Source organism: Callorhinus ursinus, unplaced genomic scaffold, assembly GCF_003265705.2.
Source record: "Callorhinus ursinus isolate GAN/ISIS: 27379988/994484 unplaced genomic scaffold, GSC_fseal_2.0 scaffold10, whole genome shotgun sequence".
Lineage (NCBI taxonomy): Eukaryota > Metazoa > Chordata > Mammalia > Carnivora > Otariidae > Callorhinus > Callorhinus ursinus.
The window spans coordinates 85385941-85401861 of record NW_027397072.1 but is presented as its reverse complement, the minus strand read 5'-3'; the positions used below and the strand labels follow the sequence as shown (position 1 = coordinate 85401861).

The 15921-nt window shown below is 48.0% G+C and overlaps 1 protein-coding gene across 2 annotated transcripts in view; it reads left to right on the top strand.

Annotated features, from left to right (window-relative positions):
* Positions 1-417: 417 nt before the first annotated feature.
* Positions 418-15921, top strand: part of UXS1 (UDP-glucuronate decarboxylase 1) — a 96280-nt gene continuing 80776 nt past the window's right edge. For both annotated transcript variants that reach the window (XM_025869096.2, XM_025869095.2), the window contains exon 1: positions 418-644. In XM_025869096.2, the coding sequence (XP_025724881.1) occupies positions 551-644 (94 nt within the window). In that variant the 5' untranslated portion in view covers positions 418-550. The remainder of the gene's footprint in view (positions 645-15921) is intronic.

Below are 15921 nucleotides of genomic sequence, written 5' to 3'. Positions count from 1 at the left end.
CAAAGACATGGCTAAATTTAGCATAAACATTTCTTTTCATCGCCACATACGAGTGCCCACCGCTTGCCACCCGCTGGGCCGGCTTCGGAAACCCGGCGACCGCGATCCCGCCCTCGGGTAGGGAACGCACCTCTTAGGTACAGAAGCCCAGCTACACCTCCGAGGCAAACATGCCGGCTCGCGCATGCGCCGCGCCCGCCCCGCCCCGCCCCCGGCTCGCAGCCACATTCTTCGAAAACTGAGTTAGCTGCCGCAATTGCGCCTGCGGGGAGAGGGGGAGGAGGGGCGGGGCGTTGGGAGGGCGAGGGAGGAGGCGGGGCAGAGGCGGAGTCGCGCGTGCGCCGTGGTGCCACCAGCAGGAAACCCGGCGCACGGGGGCGGGACCGCGCGGGCCGGAGGCAGGGGGCGGGGCTCTCCGGGGCCGCCGCCGCCGCTGCTGCCGCCGCCGCCGCCGCCGCCGCCGCCGCTGCCGCTGCTGTCCCAGCCGCCGCGCATTGTGCAGCAGGCGGCCCCCGCGCGGCAGGGCCCTGGACCCGCACGGCTCCTGGGGATGGTGAGCAAGGCGCTCCTGCGCCTCGTGTCTGCCGTCAACCGTAGGAGGATGAAGCTGCTGCTGGGCATCGCGCTGCTCGCCTACGTAGCCTGTGAGTTCGCGCCCGGGGCCGGCGGGGAGCCCCATTCATTCCCGGGCGCCGCGGTGGCGGGGTCGCGGGCCGGCGGGCTGTGTGCGGTCCCGGAGCGGCCCTGCTGTCCGGTCTCCCGTCTCGCACCGGGCGGGACCTGCGCTCCGTGCTTTCACCCCTTTTCGGGGGTTGCGGACTGGTCTCCCCCTTTCCGCTCTTGTGGCAAAGCAGCTGGCCAACTTGGGCGCAGACCCTCCAGCGCTTAGGCCCTGGCGCGGAGACCGGGCGGCCCAGCGGAGGGGTCCTTGCCCGGGGGGCTCTGGGACAGCCGGGCCCCGCGCGGCGAGACGCCTCCGGCCTCGGCCGATCTCGCGCGCGCGGCCCCAGCCCTCTGCGTCCGTCCCTCCCGCCCCGACGCGTGGGACTGCTGTCCACGTCGCCCCGGCAGCCGGCAGCCGGCGATTCCCGAGCGTGCCGCGCGAGGACACCCTGGGAACAGCCGCGGCCGTGCCGCCGTGTTGGTTAAGTAGGATAAAAATACTGTTGCCGTTGGCAGAGCCCTCGCTTCTACTGTTTGCTCCGCAGGAAAATTACTCAGCATTTAACTGTTGGGGAGCCAAGTGTTGCTGGCCTTCGCCGGCTGGTGGCCGCGCCCAGATGTCCGGGTGCGCGGGGTCCCCGGGGCGCGGCGGGCCGGCCCCATGGGGAGGCGCAGCGCAGGGAGACCCAGGGCGGCACTTTGCTGTGTACGGTGTGTACGGTTCTCGTCTCAGTCATGACTCCCAGCCTCTGCCTGAGACAGGGCAGGAGGGGGGCAGTTCGCAGGCAGGTGGTAGACCCTTGTCTTCTTAGAGGCGGAAACTGTCCTTTGCTTGCTTTTTTTTTTTTAAAGATCTGTTCGATGGGAGTATATTTTTATTGTTGCTATTAATACTTTACCAACTACCACAGTTGGACTAGAAATAGCTTCCAGTGTGAGCTCCGTTTGAATCCTAGCCACCAGACAGATACACTCTTAAATGAAACAACCTGCTAACCGGTTTAGTTACCAAGATCTGATTCCGGAGGTGACAGGGGACTTGAGAAAGTGACTTCAATTGAGCTCTAGGAGGACATGTGTTATTCAGACCTAGGCTGTTCAGCATAGCCACACTCTTCCAGGAGGTGGAGCTGAGAAAGCTCCAGCAGGGCTCTTAGATCGTAGACAGTTTCAAGCCGGGGATGGGAATTAGATGTGAGTAGTCTGAAAGGGAGAAAGCTACCCTTAAGTGTTTGTCGTCAGTTTTGAATAAGAAAGCTGACCAGGGGAAAGATCACTTAAAATTGCATAATTATTGTTATGAAATAATAATACCTAAATTTGCTGAGTGTTTACATGTATGTGCAGGCATGAGTCTCATTGGCTTATTTATCTCAACAATCTTAGGAAATACTATGGTTATTCCCATTTTAGAGGTGAGGAAATTAAGACCAAGAGAAATTAGTAACATTTATGGATGATTACACAGATGACAAAGGACAGAGAGCCAAGTTTTGAGGCCAAAAAGGCCAGGGATGTGGGGATAGAACCCAGGTCTGCATCACGCTCAGTGTTGATTATAGGACTTCTAAAGTTGGACAGAGGTGTTTAGAATTAATAAAAGGGGATCTAGGGAGCCATGGGAAGTTGTTCACCATCCATTCCACTGGGAAATCCTGCCAAGTCCTTACCGTTGTCTGTGACTGTGTTTGGTGCCAGGGGATGCCAGGAAGTGCCATCTTGGTGCCTAGAGCAGTAGTTCTCAAACTGGAGTGTGCATCAGAATTGCCTCGAGGGTTTTCAGAACACAGATTTTTGCCTCCCACCTCAAGTTATTGATTGAGTAGGTCTGGGATGTGCATTTCTCATAGCTTCCCCTAGGAAGCGATTGCTGTGGCTGGGGACCACTGGCCTAGAAGGTAAAGTGGCCAAGAATTAGATAATCACCCCAATGAGGGTTAATTTACAAACTGGTATGAAGGAGAGGAATGCATGAGAGCTTATGACAGGGACTCCTGAATTAGAGGAATCAGGGACATTTGTTTCCATGAGGAGCTGAGGCTCGAGCTAAGAATTGAAGGATGTGTAGAATTAGGAGGCCTAGGAGGGAATGTGTTCCAGAAGGAACAGCATGTGCAGAGGTCCTGTGGCAGCCAAGAACAGGGAGTGCTATAGGAATGCAAAGAAGGGTAGTGTTTTTGGAGCATGAAAACAAGGTACAGTGATGAGGCTGGTCAGCAGACTGGGGCCAGAGTGGGCCAGCTTGGGAGAGGCCTTGGGCCAGCTCAAAATCTGATTTTAGTTTTGAGGCCCTCAAGAACAGGGTGGATCAGGGGGCACCTGGGTGGTTCAGTTGGTTAAGCAACTGCCTTCAGCTCAGGTCATGATCCTGGAGTCCCAAGATCGAGTCACTCATCGGGCTCCCTGCTCAGCGGGAGTCTGCTTCTCCCTCTGACCCTCCCCCCTCTCATGTGCTCTCTCTCTCACTCTCTCTCAAATAAATAAATAAATAAAATCTTTAAAAAAAAAAAGAATAGGGTGGATCAGTGTTACTAATGAGCGTGGATGGTATACCTGAGACAGTGCGGAGGGGTGGGCTCCTGATTGGTAGTGTCCAAGGACACTGAAAATGTAAGTCAACAGGGAGTCCATTGACAATCTTGCCCTTCCTGTTAGGAGTGAAATCTCTTTGAAAAAACTGTCCACACTCCCACTTACCACACACCCTCACGGCTAGCCAGTCCCTGTTCTGGAAGTGCACTGCCTGTTTCTCTCTCAAGTTCTGCTAGTCTTTCTCCTTCCACTTGGATCTTTCTCAACGAGTTTTTTTTTTTTTTTTTCTTTTTTCTTTCTTTGCCTACTTGGGCCAGAGTCTTCCTTCCTGCTCTCAGTGAACATTCTGGACCATGCCTAGAGGAGCGAGCCCGTGCCACCTTGCACTGCACACGCCTGTGTTTTCTTCTCAATAAAATTCCCAGTCCTTGAGGACAGGGATTGTCTCTTAAGTGTTTCAGCCCTGGTAGCACTTGGATCAGTGCTATTAGCTCTTTGGAAGAGCTCAGAGGTTTGATTGAAAATCATGCTTACTTACTAGGCAGAGGCTCCCCAGGCAGAGGCTTAGCTGGAATTGCCTTTCATGTTTTTTAACATGCAGATAGTTTGAAAAGTCAGTAGCCTCTGCAGGGTTTGTTAGGCAAGACAGAGTCCCTGCCTCTATTTTCCCCCACCCAGAGGCAAGCACTTAACTTTTGTTCGCTGATTTTGATATTTGTCTTTGTGCCATAGAATGATATGCTTGCTGATTTGTCATCTGTAGGTATTACCTAGTGACTTTATTCTTTGGAAGATGATTGTTTGTTCTCTTAACCTGCCCTACGCCCCCCCATGTTCGCCATCGCCAGTGTAGATGTGGTGTAATTTTGAGATAAACATTTAGAATATATGTGTATGACTAAATGCTGTTCTGATTGCTAGTGAGGAGTGCTGTGCGTGACTTTTTGTTTTCCCTGGAGCTAATTATTGACTTTTCTTTCCTTTCTTTCTTTTTTTTTTTTTATTCTCTATGTATTATTTCTGATTAAACTCCAAATGCTTTGTCAGTTGTTTGCATCTTTCCCCAAGATGTTCAGGAGCAGCAGGACCTCTTGACGGGGGCCTTCCTGAAGAAGGTCCCCCAGAGCCTTCAGACCTGCCGTGCCCATCATAGATGCCCTGCCCCCTGACTTCCCCTTGCTTATTTCACACTTCTTTCACTTGGACGTGCATTGAAGGAGAGTCTTGAGACCATCTAAGTGTCTTTCTTCATCTTTACTTGATGGATTGATAATGTAGAATTCTAGAAAAAGACTCCGGAACTTTTCAGGAATTGTTCCTTTACTTTCTGCTTTCTAGTATTGACAAGTTGTTTCAGGTCCGTCCCTTTCCGTGGGACTTGTGTTTTCCTTCTGGAAGATTTCAGGATCTTCTTTTGGCCCATGATGGTCATCGTTGACCACCCATTTCTAGTTTTCTGTCCCCTGGCCTTTTCCTCACTCCCAGACCCGGGCGGCCTCCTGCAGTCACGGTGCCCAGGAGTGGAGGCAGGGAGCCCTGCTTCACTTCGGGGCCCAGTGAGTAGTTGTGAGCGTTTCCTCCCCTCTGGTTTGATAACCGGCATCATTCAAGGTGATGGTGCTCAGTGCACAGCCCCCCCACTCCCTTAGAGTGACATAAACTTGAAGAATGCATCTTTGTTTTTAAGCTTCCTAGGGTCTGGGCCTGCTCGTTGCTGCAGCTCAGCAGAGCCTGCCCTGACCAACCTGTCCCCTGTGGTCTGAGGTGAGCCTGGCCCGCCTTGCATGCCTCTGTGCCCTGTGTGCTGGGTACTGCGGAGCCCCCTGGTAGTCCAGAAACTCTTCCGTTTCAGTTCTGGGGATTGTCTTAAATTATTCTTTGGTTGTTTCCTTTCCTCTATTCTGTGTTTCCTCTCTCTGGAATATCATGCTGATGTAGTATTGCCTGCTCTAGTCCTTTTATTTCCTATTTCCCCCCCATTTCAAAAGTTTTGCTCTATTTTTTGGAAACTTGCGCTTTGTACTTTAACGCTTCTAGTGATTTTTAAAAATTTTTAGTTTTACTATAATTTTTCCATTTATAAGAGTTCTTTCTTCCTCTGGATTAAAAAAAAAGACTAAAATGTGGTTTTCATTTCATGGCTGTATTCTCGTCTTGGAAATTTGGTTTGCTCTTTCTCACTAAAGAGTCTCTTCCCTCCAGGTCCCTTCCCACTTTTCTTGTGTGAGGCTTTCCTTGGCATTCTGGTGGCCTTAGGTTTTCTGCTCCTGTTAGGGAGGAGTACCGTAGGTCTGTCCTCTGGTCTCGGAGCTCTGGTGACAAGGCTCTGCCAGGCTTCTGCCGGGGAGCCTCGGCTGCCTGCGTCCAGGGGCCCAGTGGGTACAGGGCTTCCTGTCTGAACAGTACTTTGATCATCGTCCCCAGGTGGACCTGGCTCCCCAGTCCGAGACCCCCCTCCCCAGAGATGGGGCTGCCCATCTTTTGCCAGGCCGGGGAGTGGAGCTGCCACTCGTCCTGTTGTTTAGACAAATTTGAAAGTCAGACTCTCTGTCTCAGGGGCTTTGTCACCCCATTTCCAGATGCACCAGGCATGACCATTCCTGACCCCCTGGGGTGTGGCCCGGCCTTCCCCACTGCCTGCCTCTGCTAGCCTTGTTCTGTTACCCTTTACCCATCTACCTAGGCTCAGACCTTAAGCAAGAATGAAAAAGAAGTCTACCTGCTGCTGTTGTAGTGAGTTTAGGAGCCATTATTTTTACCTTCAGCTCCTGAAATCTAGCGTTGTGATGTCCTGTAATATTCACTTAATTTTTGGTGTATCGTGGATCTTGCGGTAATGACACTGCATTTGTGGTACCTTTCTATCCTGTTGCTCTTATTCCACTGTGGAGGAAAGCTACTGAAAACCATTTAGAAGCATGGTGTTTGCATTTATGGGAACAGACGTCAACCTTGTCTGAGTTGGGCTTCCCTTAGAATACGTTTGCCCTTAAGCTAACTAGCCCCACGTGGCTAGGGGACTGTCCTCGTGAATTCCTCAGTAAACATCCACTGGTCTGCTGCCAGGGAGACACAGGGAGTTAGCATCGTGATGCCAGCAGACTCCAGGGAGAAGAGGTAGGGGAAAAACAAGCAAACAGCCCAGGTGCTGGTTCCAGATTCACCTGAGCGTGATGATCAGCTCACACTTGTTAAATGCAGGTTCTCAGGATCCTCCTGATACCCACCAGGCAGGGGCCTGGGAATCCTCCTCCTGTCCCTCCTTGGGGGTTGGGGAGGGGCACCTTGAAATTGTCTTGGGCGCTCAACTTTTTCAGAATTTCCACACCTATTTTCTATTCTTTCTATTGAAAGAATAATCAACAAACACCCAAATCCTCCTCGCCCATATTTACCAGCTGTTCTTTTTTTTCCACATTTGTTCTTTCTCCCTGTTTTAATGTATACATTTTTTTGGTTAAAATATTTGAAAGTTGCAGACATAATATTGCTTTACCTTTAAATACTTTAACGTAGATCTCCTAAGACTAAAAGCATCTTCTATATAATCTCATACCCTGAAAATTAACATAAATAACATTGTCTAACATACAGTCCATGTTTGAATTTCCCTCAGCTGTACCATCCATGTCTTTGATAGCCTTTTCTGGGTTTTTGTTTTGTTTTGTTTTGTTTTAACTCTAGGATCAGTCAAGGTTTATATGCTGCATTTATTTGGCTGTTAGGTCTCTAACTTTTTTTGATTTTTTGTAACACTTATCTTTTAAAAAAGCCCAGACCAGTTGTCCTGTAAAATGTCCTGAATTCTGGATTTATCTGATTGTTTCCTTACAATTACATTTGGCTGGACATTTTTTATAATAGTGCTTGTTGATTTGCATTCCGTCAGGGTGGTTGCACCCTTCATCATATGTTGGATGTCACTGCACTTCATTTTAAAGGTGCCTTTTCCCTGTACACAGTCCCCGGGGTGATTCTTGGAAACCCTGAGTGTCTTCTTGTCCAGCCTGTGCATTCAGCATCCATTGGTGGTCCTTGCCTGGATCAGTTTTTACATTGGGAAATCCAAAATGGTGATTTTCTGATTCTGTAAGCCATTCTGTGTTTATAAACTTGTGTTGTTCTGGAAAGAACTTGCCTCCTTCGTTCATTTCTCACTCTCTGTGGTAGTTTCCTGTGCCTGCTGTAAGAAATTGCCACAAACTAGGTGGCTTTCACAGAGAAGTTAATTATCTCACAGTTTGGAGGCCAGCAGTCTGAAATCAATGTGCTTGCAAGGCCGCTCTCCCTCTGAAGGCTCCTTCAAGGCTCCAGATGTTTTGGCCTGTGAATGCATCCTACCATCTGCCTCTGTGGGTGGTCACATTGCCTCCTGTCTGTCACATCTCTTGTGTCTCCCATATGAGGACACTTGGCACTGGATTTAGGGCCCAACTGGATAATCGAGAGTGATCTTTGGTCTCAAGATCCTTACTTATACCATACCAAGTAAGATCACATTCAAGTTTCTAGGGATTAGGATGTGGACATATTTTGGGGGAGGGGGTCACCAGTCAGTTCACCCCTGCCCCCTTTAAAAAAAATCTTTGTGGACTCATAGATTCTTTGAGTCTTTGAGCACTTCCTTGATCTCCAGATGTTCCAGGCTCATCTTGTTCTTTCTCTGCCCCAGTCCTGGAATTAGCTATTTCTTGAAGGAGTCCTGTTTCTTTTCACTGGGGAACATTGTTAAGGAATCAGGGCCTGGGCCCTGGTTGTGTGAATTGCCATTGAGGTGTCCTTGCTTCCATCTCTTTCAGGGGACAGAGCCAGGAAACGTACACACTTTTTCCAATCATGAGTTTATGCCCATACGCCCCATTTAAATCTTAACAGGTTTCTTCCTTACATTCCCCCATTCCATATTGCTATGTCCTTTTTCCCCACTGTGGAAATCTCATTTCTAACATCAATAAAAAGTCATTGGCTCTCTACTACCATACAGACAGAATGGTTTCAGAATTACTACGTCAGTACCGTACTGACAACAAACTTAACCAAATTCAGGATTTCTCTGTAGTTCTTTGTCCTCACAATATGTCCCACTGAGGATGTGCAGTTAGAGTATTGTGTTCAAAAGCTACTTGTGATAATTTTGTTTAATACCCGATACAAGTCAAGGTTCATTTCTTGGTCTGTATTCAGTTTTCTTCTTTCTGATAAAGTATTTAAACCATATACATGGTTCAAAAGTCAAAGTACCTAAAAATTAGCTGCCTCTCGGGGAAATCTCGAGCCTTCTGCACCCTTTCAGTGTGTTTTATCCATCTTTCTGCAGATGTTAACATTAGTCTGTGTGGATGCTGCCCTTACTATGGGTGTTTACTCAGCAGGTAGCATCCTGTGCGGACTCTTTGCCTCCCTTTTGTGGAGAGCGAGCGCTCTGCCGGACCCATGCAGACACGCCCTCGCTGTTGTACGGCTGTGTTACACTCCCGTGCGCACGCGCCTGTCTCCAGTGGAAGGCATTTCAGTGATTTCAGATATGTTGCTATCACAAAGGCTGCTGCAGCGGAGAAACCCACGCTCCCACCGTGGCCGCTGGTTCTCTCGGCCTCCCCAGCAGGGGCTGTTGGCAAACGTTTGCATTTTCACCAGTCTGAAAAATGGCATCTCCTTGTTTTAATTTGCGTTTCTCTTATTGTGAGTGTCATGAAGCATCTTTTGAAATGTTTAAGGGCTATTAATATATCTTCTTCTGAGAACCGTTTATGGGTTTGCTCATTTTTCTGTTGAGTTGTTGGTTCTTTTTTTCCCCACTCATTTTTTTTTTTTTTTTAAGTAAGCTCCACACCCAACATGGGGCTTGAACTCACGACCCCGAGATCAAGAGTCACATCCTCCTCCCACTGAGCCAGCCAGGCTCCCCTCTTTTCCGGTGACTTTTAAGAACTCTTTATTTATGTGTTAACGGTTCTCTGTGAAGTGAATGGCGATTATTTCCTCATGCCTGGTGTGGTGTGGAGAAAAATATATTTGGTCTTTGTCCCCTATGGGCACAAAGCTGCTAAAACTCTTGGGATTTCCTAAGTGATAGAATTGTCTTTTTTTGCTCATGAGAACCCTTCTTTGATCACACCTTAGTTGATGCCAGTGAAGTGATTTAGGGTGGGCTCCTGGGTAGCCAGGATGGGGCTGGTCACGAGAAGGATCCCGCCCACCAACCTCCAGGAAGGGAATGGGGTGCTGGAGATTGAGCTCTACAGAAACTTGGACAGTGGGGTTTGTAGAGCTCCCCAGTTGTGGAACGCAGCGGGGGACTGGGAGGGTGGTACGCCAGAGAGGGCATGGACGGTCCAGTCCCTTCCCCATACCTTGCCCTGTGCATCTCTTCCGCTTGACTGTTTCTGAGTTGTATCCTTTATAATGAACCAGTAGGTGTAAGTAAACCGTTTGCCCGAGTTCTCGGAGCCATTCTAGCAAGTTATCAAACCCAAGGATGGGGGCGGTCATGAACACCCCCAATTTATAGCCACTTCATCAGAAGTATAGGGACTTGTGATTGGTGTCTGAAGTGGGCGCAGCCTTGTGGGACTGAGCCCTTAACGTGGGTCTGTCCTAACTCTAGGTTGTCAGTGTGAGGATTGAATTGAATTGTTGGATACCCACAGTTGAGTGTCCAGAGAGTTGGAAAATTGGTTGTTAGTGTGGGAAAAAGCCATACATTTGGTGTTAGAGGTGTTCTGAGGGTAGAAACAAATTCTAGGACCTGGGAGTCTTTATTTTCAGCAGCTTTCCTGTTCTCCCCCCCCACACACACACACATAGTTCTTAAGACACTGGCCAAGATGTTCGACAAGAGAAATGAGACTAGGGACTGGGAAGGAATGGGCATGCCCTCAAGGCCCAGGGGTCGGTACTTCAGAGGATGAATAGGATTTGGGCAGTAGGGTTGAAGGCATAGGTGCCAGCCTGACCATGTGCATGGAGGTGACAGCGCAAGGAGCAGGTCCTTCTGGTCCTTAACGGCAGCATTTGAAGTCTGCCTCCCCATAAACTTCATTCAGTGAGCTGAGTAGACAAACATTCGATCAAAATTCATGTAGCATGAGAAGTTAGAGATTGCAAGGAACATATTTCAAAATATACAAGCATTAGGGAAGGGCCAAAAAGAATCAGCTTTGCATTTGGGGGCAGCCCATCTAGCTTGGATAGTGCACTCTCCCGCCGGTACCCCACTACCTCGTGTAGATGTGCGGGCAGGTTTCAGGCCTGGTGTGTGGTGCCGCTGTGTAGGCCGGGATATCAAGAGCCTGGTTGCTGTGATGTCGGAGAGCTTTCCTTAGTAGATGTTTAACAGGCAGGCCCAGTTGCCAGATTCTCCATGTGCGTTGAATCCACATTAATGCCTACTCCCCCCCCCCCCTTTTTCCTTACTTTATGTTCTACAAATGCTTAGGTCTTAGGAGCTCCTGCAGGCTACGCGTGAGAGGAAGGATTCCGGGGTGGCCCTTTTTGGAGAAGGGCAGTTTCACTCGCCCTCATTCGGCTCATTCTGTGGCTTGAGGACAGTCATTTATCTAACCCTGCTGTTTGATTTTTATGCACTTACAGCATGGAGATACTGTGTTCTCTTATACCTTGCAGGTACTAATACTTTTTAGAAAACACTATGAGGAATTGATAGAATGTCTTTAAAGAGATGATAGCTTCACTTGTGAGCCACCTTGGGAGGGAAGATGTTTCTAGGTATAGGTGTGAGGAAGTTATGTGGCGGGGGGCCTGTCCTCACGTAGGAAGGGCAGTGACAGCAGGCAAGCAGGTGCTTGCAGGGTGTTCTTTCTCTCCCTTTCATTCGGAAGGGCAAGGAGGGAATTTCAGGTTAATCCGTGAGTTTCTTTGAGTTTTTGGTTAAGCTTTCTATTTTTCTAACCAAAATAAATAAGTGCCCTAAAGCAGCAGCAACAAACACTTGAATTCCCCTTATTGTAGTCTTTTTCAGAAAGAGTCTGAGCATCTAGGAAAATGAAAACAATTTTGTTAGGGTGGTGAGACCTTGGAATTTTATACTTAGTATCCTTGAACATTTTTATACTCTTTCTGAAAACAAGCTGTTTCTAAGTTAGAATTCAGTTGACATATGTAATGTAAGTGATCTGAGTTTCATTTATTTATCTGTTTTTAAAGATTTTATTTATTTCATTTAGAGAGAGAGAGAGTCTGCCCCACAGGAGGGGCAGAGGGAGAGAGAGGATCCCAAGTAGACTCCCCACTGAGTGGGGAGCCTGACATGGGGCTCAATCCCTGAGATCATGACCTGAGCCAAAACCAAGAGTCAGACGCTTAACCAACTCAGCCACCCAGGCGCCCCTGTTTATTTATTATTTATTTATTTATTTTTAAGATTTTATTTATTTATTTGACAGAGACACAGCGAAAGAGGGAACACAAGCAGGGGGAGTGGGAGAGGAAGAAACAGGCTTCCCGCCGAGCAGGGAGCCCAATGCGGGGCTCGATCCCAGGACTCTGGGATCATGACCTGAGCCGAAGGCAGACGCTTAACGACTGAGCCACCCAGGCCCCCTCCTATTTATTTATTTTTAAAGATGTGAGCAGACAGCTGTGTTATACTGGCAACAGAAGATTAAAGGGGTAGAATGGCTCCGTTGGAATCAAGTGAAAGAATCACATTAATCTGACACTGTCAGGGGCCAAATGACAGTCCTTGTGGAAATGGTTACTAGTGAATGATAAGGGGCCATAAATGGTGGTTCTCCTTGAAACTTGCATGTAGGCAAATCAGGATCTTAGTTCTGTTCTTCCTTTTAGTTTTTTTTTTTAATTTATTTTTATAGAATTTTATTCTGATTCCTTGCTCTCCTTACTCCCAGTTCATCTTAATTATTTAAGGACAAAATTTCTGTCCTTGGCCCTCAAAGCAATGAAAGCCCACCTTCCCGCTTCTGCCACTGATGCCGGTGCAGAAATGCAGTGTGAGGAATGACCTACTTTGATAATGCTACTGTCTTACAGTGAGGCATGGGGGAGGATAATCTCCCCATTTTATATATGGGGAAACTGAGGCAAAGGGCAGTTGCATGACCCGCCCCAGCTCTTAGTCTGGTACTCCATGGTGGTACAGAAGGACCTGAAGGAACCCCAAGGCTGCACCTACCCCATTTCTTAGCTTCAGTATAGACTTTTAGTGACACTTGTCCTGAAAGAATGTTTCACTTTGAAGCAGCCCTGTTGGGGTGCCTACAAGGTGGAAGGGCAGGAGGTATTTTAGAGGATCTCTGGGCATTGCCCTTGTCTTGTTGGTCGGTAGTCAACTGGCTTCTGGTCCTCTTACTTGGCCCTGCAGTAGGGGTCCCCCCTCTTCCTTATGACTCTGACCTGGTTGATGAGCATGCTGGGCCCAGGTGGCTGCTGGGTAGCGTGTCTGCACTGAAGCCCCCACAGCCCTGATGCCCCAGCTTGGGTGGTTGGAAGGCCTGTCCCTCTGTTCTAGCAGCAGTGTTCTGTCCAGGCTGGGGTGCTGAGTTTGCAAGGCCCACAGCCCTTCTGAGCCAGGGTAGCGGGTCTTGTACCTGCACCTGCCTGGCTCACCTGCCTGGTTCCCCCCCCCCCACCCCCCCGGGCACCTTCTTGAGGCCTCTGAGGCACCTGCCCCCTCTCGGGCTCCAAACACTCCCTCCCCCCACCCCACCTGCCTGCCACACCCGCTCTTACCCTTCCCCCTTCCGCATTCCCACCTCCCCCTTCTCTCATACCCACCTCACCTAGTCCCCGGTACTCCCCCACTGGCCACTCACTTCCGCCTTCCTCTCTCCCTCTCCCCCTCAGTCTCCCCCTTCCTCTAAGGAGCACCTTCCTCTCTGCCCGTCCCCTGACCCCCTCTCCTGCTCTCCTCCTAACTCCCCCACCTAGTCCGTGCTACTTCCATCACTTTCCCTCCCTCCCTCCCCTCTCCCTACTCTCACCACCCCCAACACCCCCTCCACACTGGCCACCTCATCTGGCTTCTCCCAAAGGCCCCGTTCCCCATGCTCTCCTGGACTATGCCGTCCCTGACAAAGGCTGAGCCCAGAAGGCCGGCATTTTCCAGGCCTGTTAGGGTGACCTACAGACACAGCCATTCCACGTGATCCTGACCCTGTGGATGGCCACCCCACCAGTGGGAAATCTGCGCACTGGTTCCAGGGGCGTGGCCTGCCTGGCTGCCATCTAGGTGACACCAGTGGGCACCATGGTTTGAGATGTCCCTCCTCAATCCCTCCCGCACCTTCTTTCCCTCTCCGCTTCTTCAAATACAAAATAAAAAGGCCGACTTAAAAGCATCGTCCAGATTTTTAAACTTCCCATTAAAACTAAATAATTTGTAAATAGGGAAATAGTGTACTCAATGTGGAAAAACTTAAGAGAATGAAGTACAAAGATAAAATCTCAATCCTCACAAAATTTTAGCATATTAAAAATGTCTTTCCATACAGAGATGGTGATGTCTCTTCCTTTGAAATGAGGTCTTTCTTTTTGACCCTCAGTAAAGTTTTATAATTTCTTTCATGTAGGTTTTGTATATTTTTTGTGAAGTTTATCAAGTTTCTCTTTAGCATTCTCAGTAGATCCGATAGCAAATATATTATTAACAAAGCAACTTTTAACATCAGGCTGTAAAATTACCCCCAAAGTTGTATTCCATTTTTTAAATATTTCTCCTTTGTGCTTTGCACTAATCTTTATATATATACACATATTCTCTTTCTGTCTTGTTCTTAATCATAGTGTTCTACTTTCTAAAAAAGGTTACTACACCTTTATGCATTATATCATATTTTCATATTCTGGGTTTGGTCACATGAGCTCCTTTCTCTGTTTAGAAGTTGTAGTGAGGAGTGTGAATTTTCCTTTTCTTCTTACCTACTTTAAAAAAATTTTTTCTGATATTTTTTGCCTTCAGTATTCTAAAAATAGATTCATCTCCATTTACTATCAGACTTAATCAGTGGTGTTCACTGGAAGCTAGTTGAAAAGGAAGTGCTTGTACAGAGCTGTTGCTTTGTCAGTTTTCAGCCGATTCATCACCCACTTGGCAGCAAATGGCTATTGAATGGCCTGCTTTGTGCTGGGATCTGGAAATTCACGCCTTCTCCTGACTTGTTTCCACCGGGAAGTGGGAAGTGATTAGTCAGAAGGGAAGAGCACTGGGTCAGTTTCAGAGTGAATCCACAGGCAGTGAGGTCTGTGATTGTGATTTAAGCTTGGCGGGCTGTGCCAGGGATGGTACCCACAATGCTTTCATCTCTCCTGCCCGCAGCCCTGTGGCTGGCCTGGGAAGGGAAGGGTTCGCCCTTTGCTCTCCTTTTTCTTCAGTGAATCTGTTTCTTCTTTTTGTCAGAAAACTAAGGAGATGCCTTTATTTCCTAGCCTCAAGGGACGTCTATTTCATTTTCTATTGTCAGATAGAAAATATTGTCCCACTTCCTTAGGTTGAGCCTACATCTGTTTAAGTGGGAAAAAGCAAGAGAAATAATGTGGCAACTTTGTTTCTCTTGGTATCTGTGAAGCCACAGGAGGGGTGAAGGGAGAGTCCACTTTTTGTCACTTATATCTGTCCCTAATGTGATTTAAAGAATCAAAGTGCTTGTTTGCTTTCTGGGGTGGTCTGGCATTTTTCTCTTTTTTTGTGCCTGTTTCTCTAAACTTGATATTACTGTCTAGTAATTCAGATTAAGCAGTTTTTGAATGTTTAATTAAATAGTACTATGGGGCACCTGGGTGGCTCAGTCAGTTAAGTATCTGCCTTCGGCTCAGGTCATGATTCCAGCGTCTTGGGATCGAGCCCCACGTCAGGCTCCCTTCTCAGTGGGGAGTCTGCTTTTCCCTCATCCTCTGCAGCTCTCCTGCTTGTGCTCTCTCTGTCAAATAAATAAATAAAATCTTTCAAAAAAATAGTACTGTGCACTAGAACCTGGAGAATATGGTTGAGTGGAATGTGTTTACAAATTTATTTGTGTCCTGACGTGAAGAGGCAGAAGTGATTTTCTCAGGTGAAGATTTGGGGACAGAATGCATCTTAATTCCACCTGCAAGAAATAGACACATAGTGGTGATAACATATGGTAAATATCATGGTAGCTTTCTGTTGATAGATTGTAGCCTCTGAATATTGACTTGAAGAACCTGGAGGAAACCAAGATTTTTTTTAAATTTTTTTATTATTATGTTAATCACCATACATTACATCATTAGTTTTTGATGTAGTGTTCCATGATTCATTGTTTGTGCATAACACCCAGTGCTCCACGCAGAACGTGCCCTCTTTAATACCCATCACCAGGCTAACCCATCCCCTCAACCCCCTCCCCTCTAGAACCCTCAGTTTGAAACCAAGATATTTTATGGTGGTTAAGAGTAAGTTACATCAGGAAATCCAAATCAAAACCTCAGTGAGGTACCACCTCACACCAGTCAGAATGGCTAAAATTAACAAGTCAGGAAATGACAGATGTTGACGGGGATGCGGAGAAAGGGGAACCCTCCTACACTGTTGGTGGGAATGCAAGCTGGTGCAACCACTCTGGAAAACAGTATGGAGGTACCTCAAACAGTTGAAAATAGAGCTACTGTACGATCCAGCAATTGCACTACTGGGTATTTACCCCAAAGATACAAATGTAGGGATCCGAAGGGGTACATGCACCCCGATGTTTATAGCAGCAATGTCCACAGTAGCCAAACTATGGA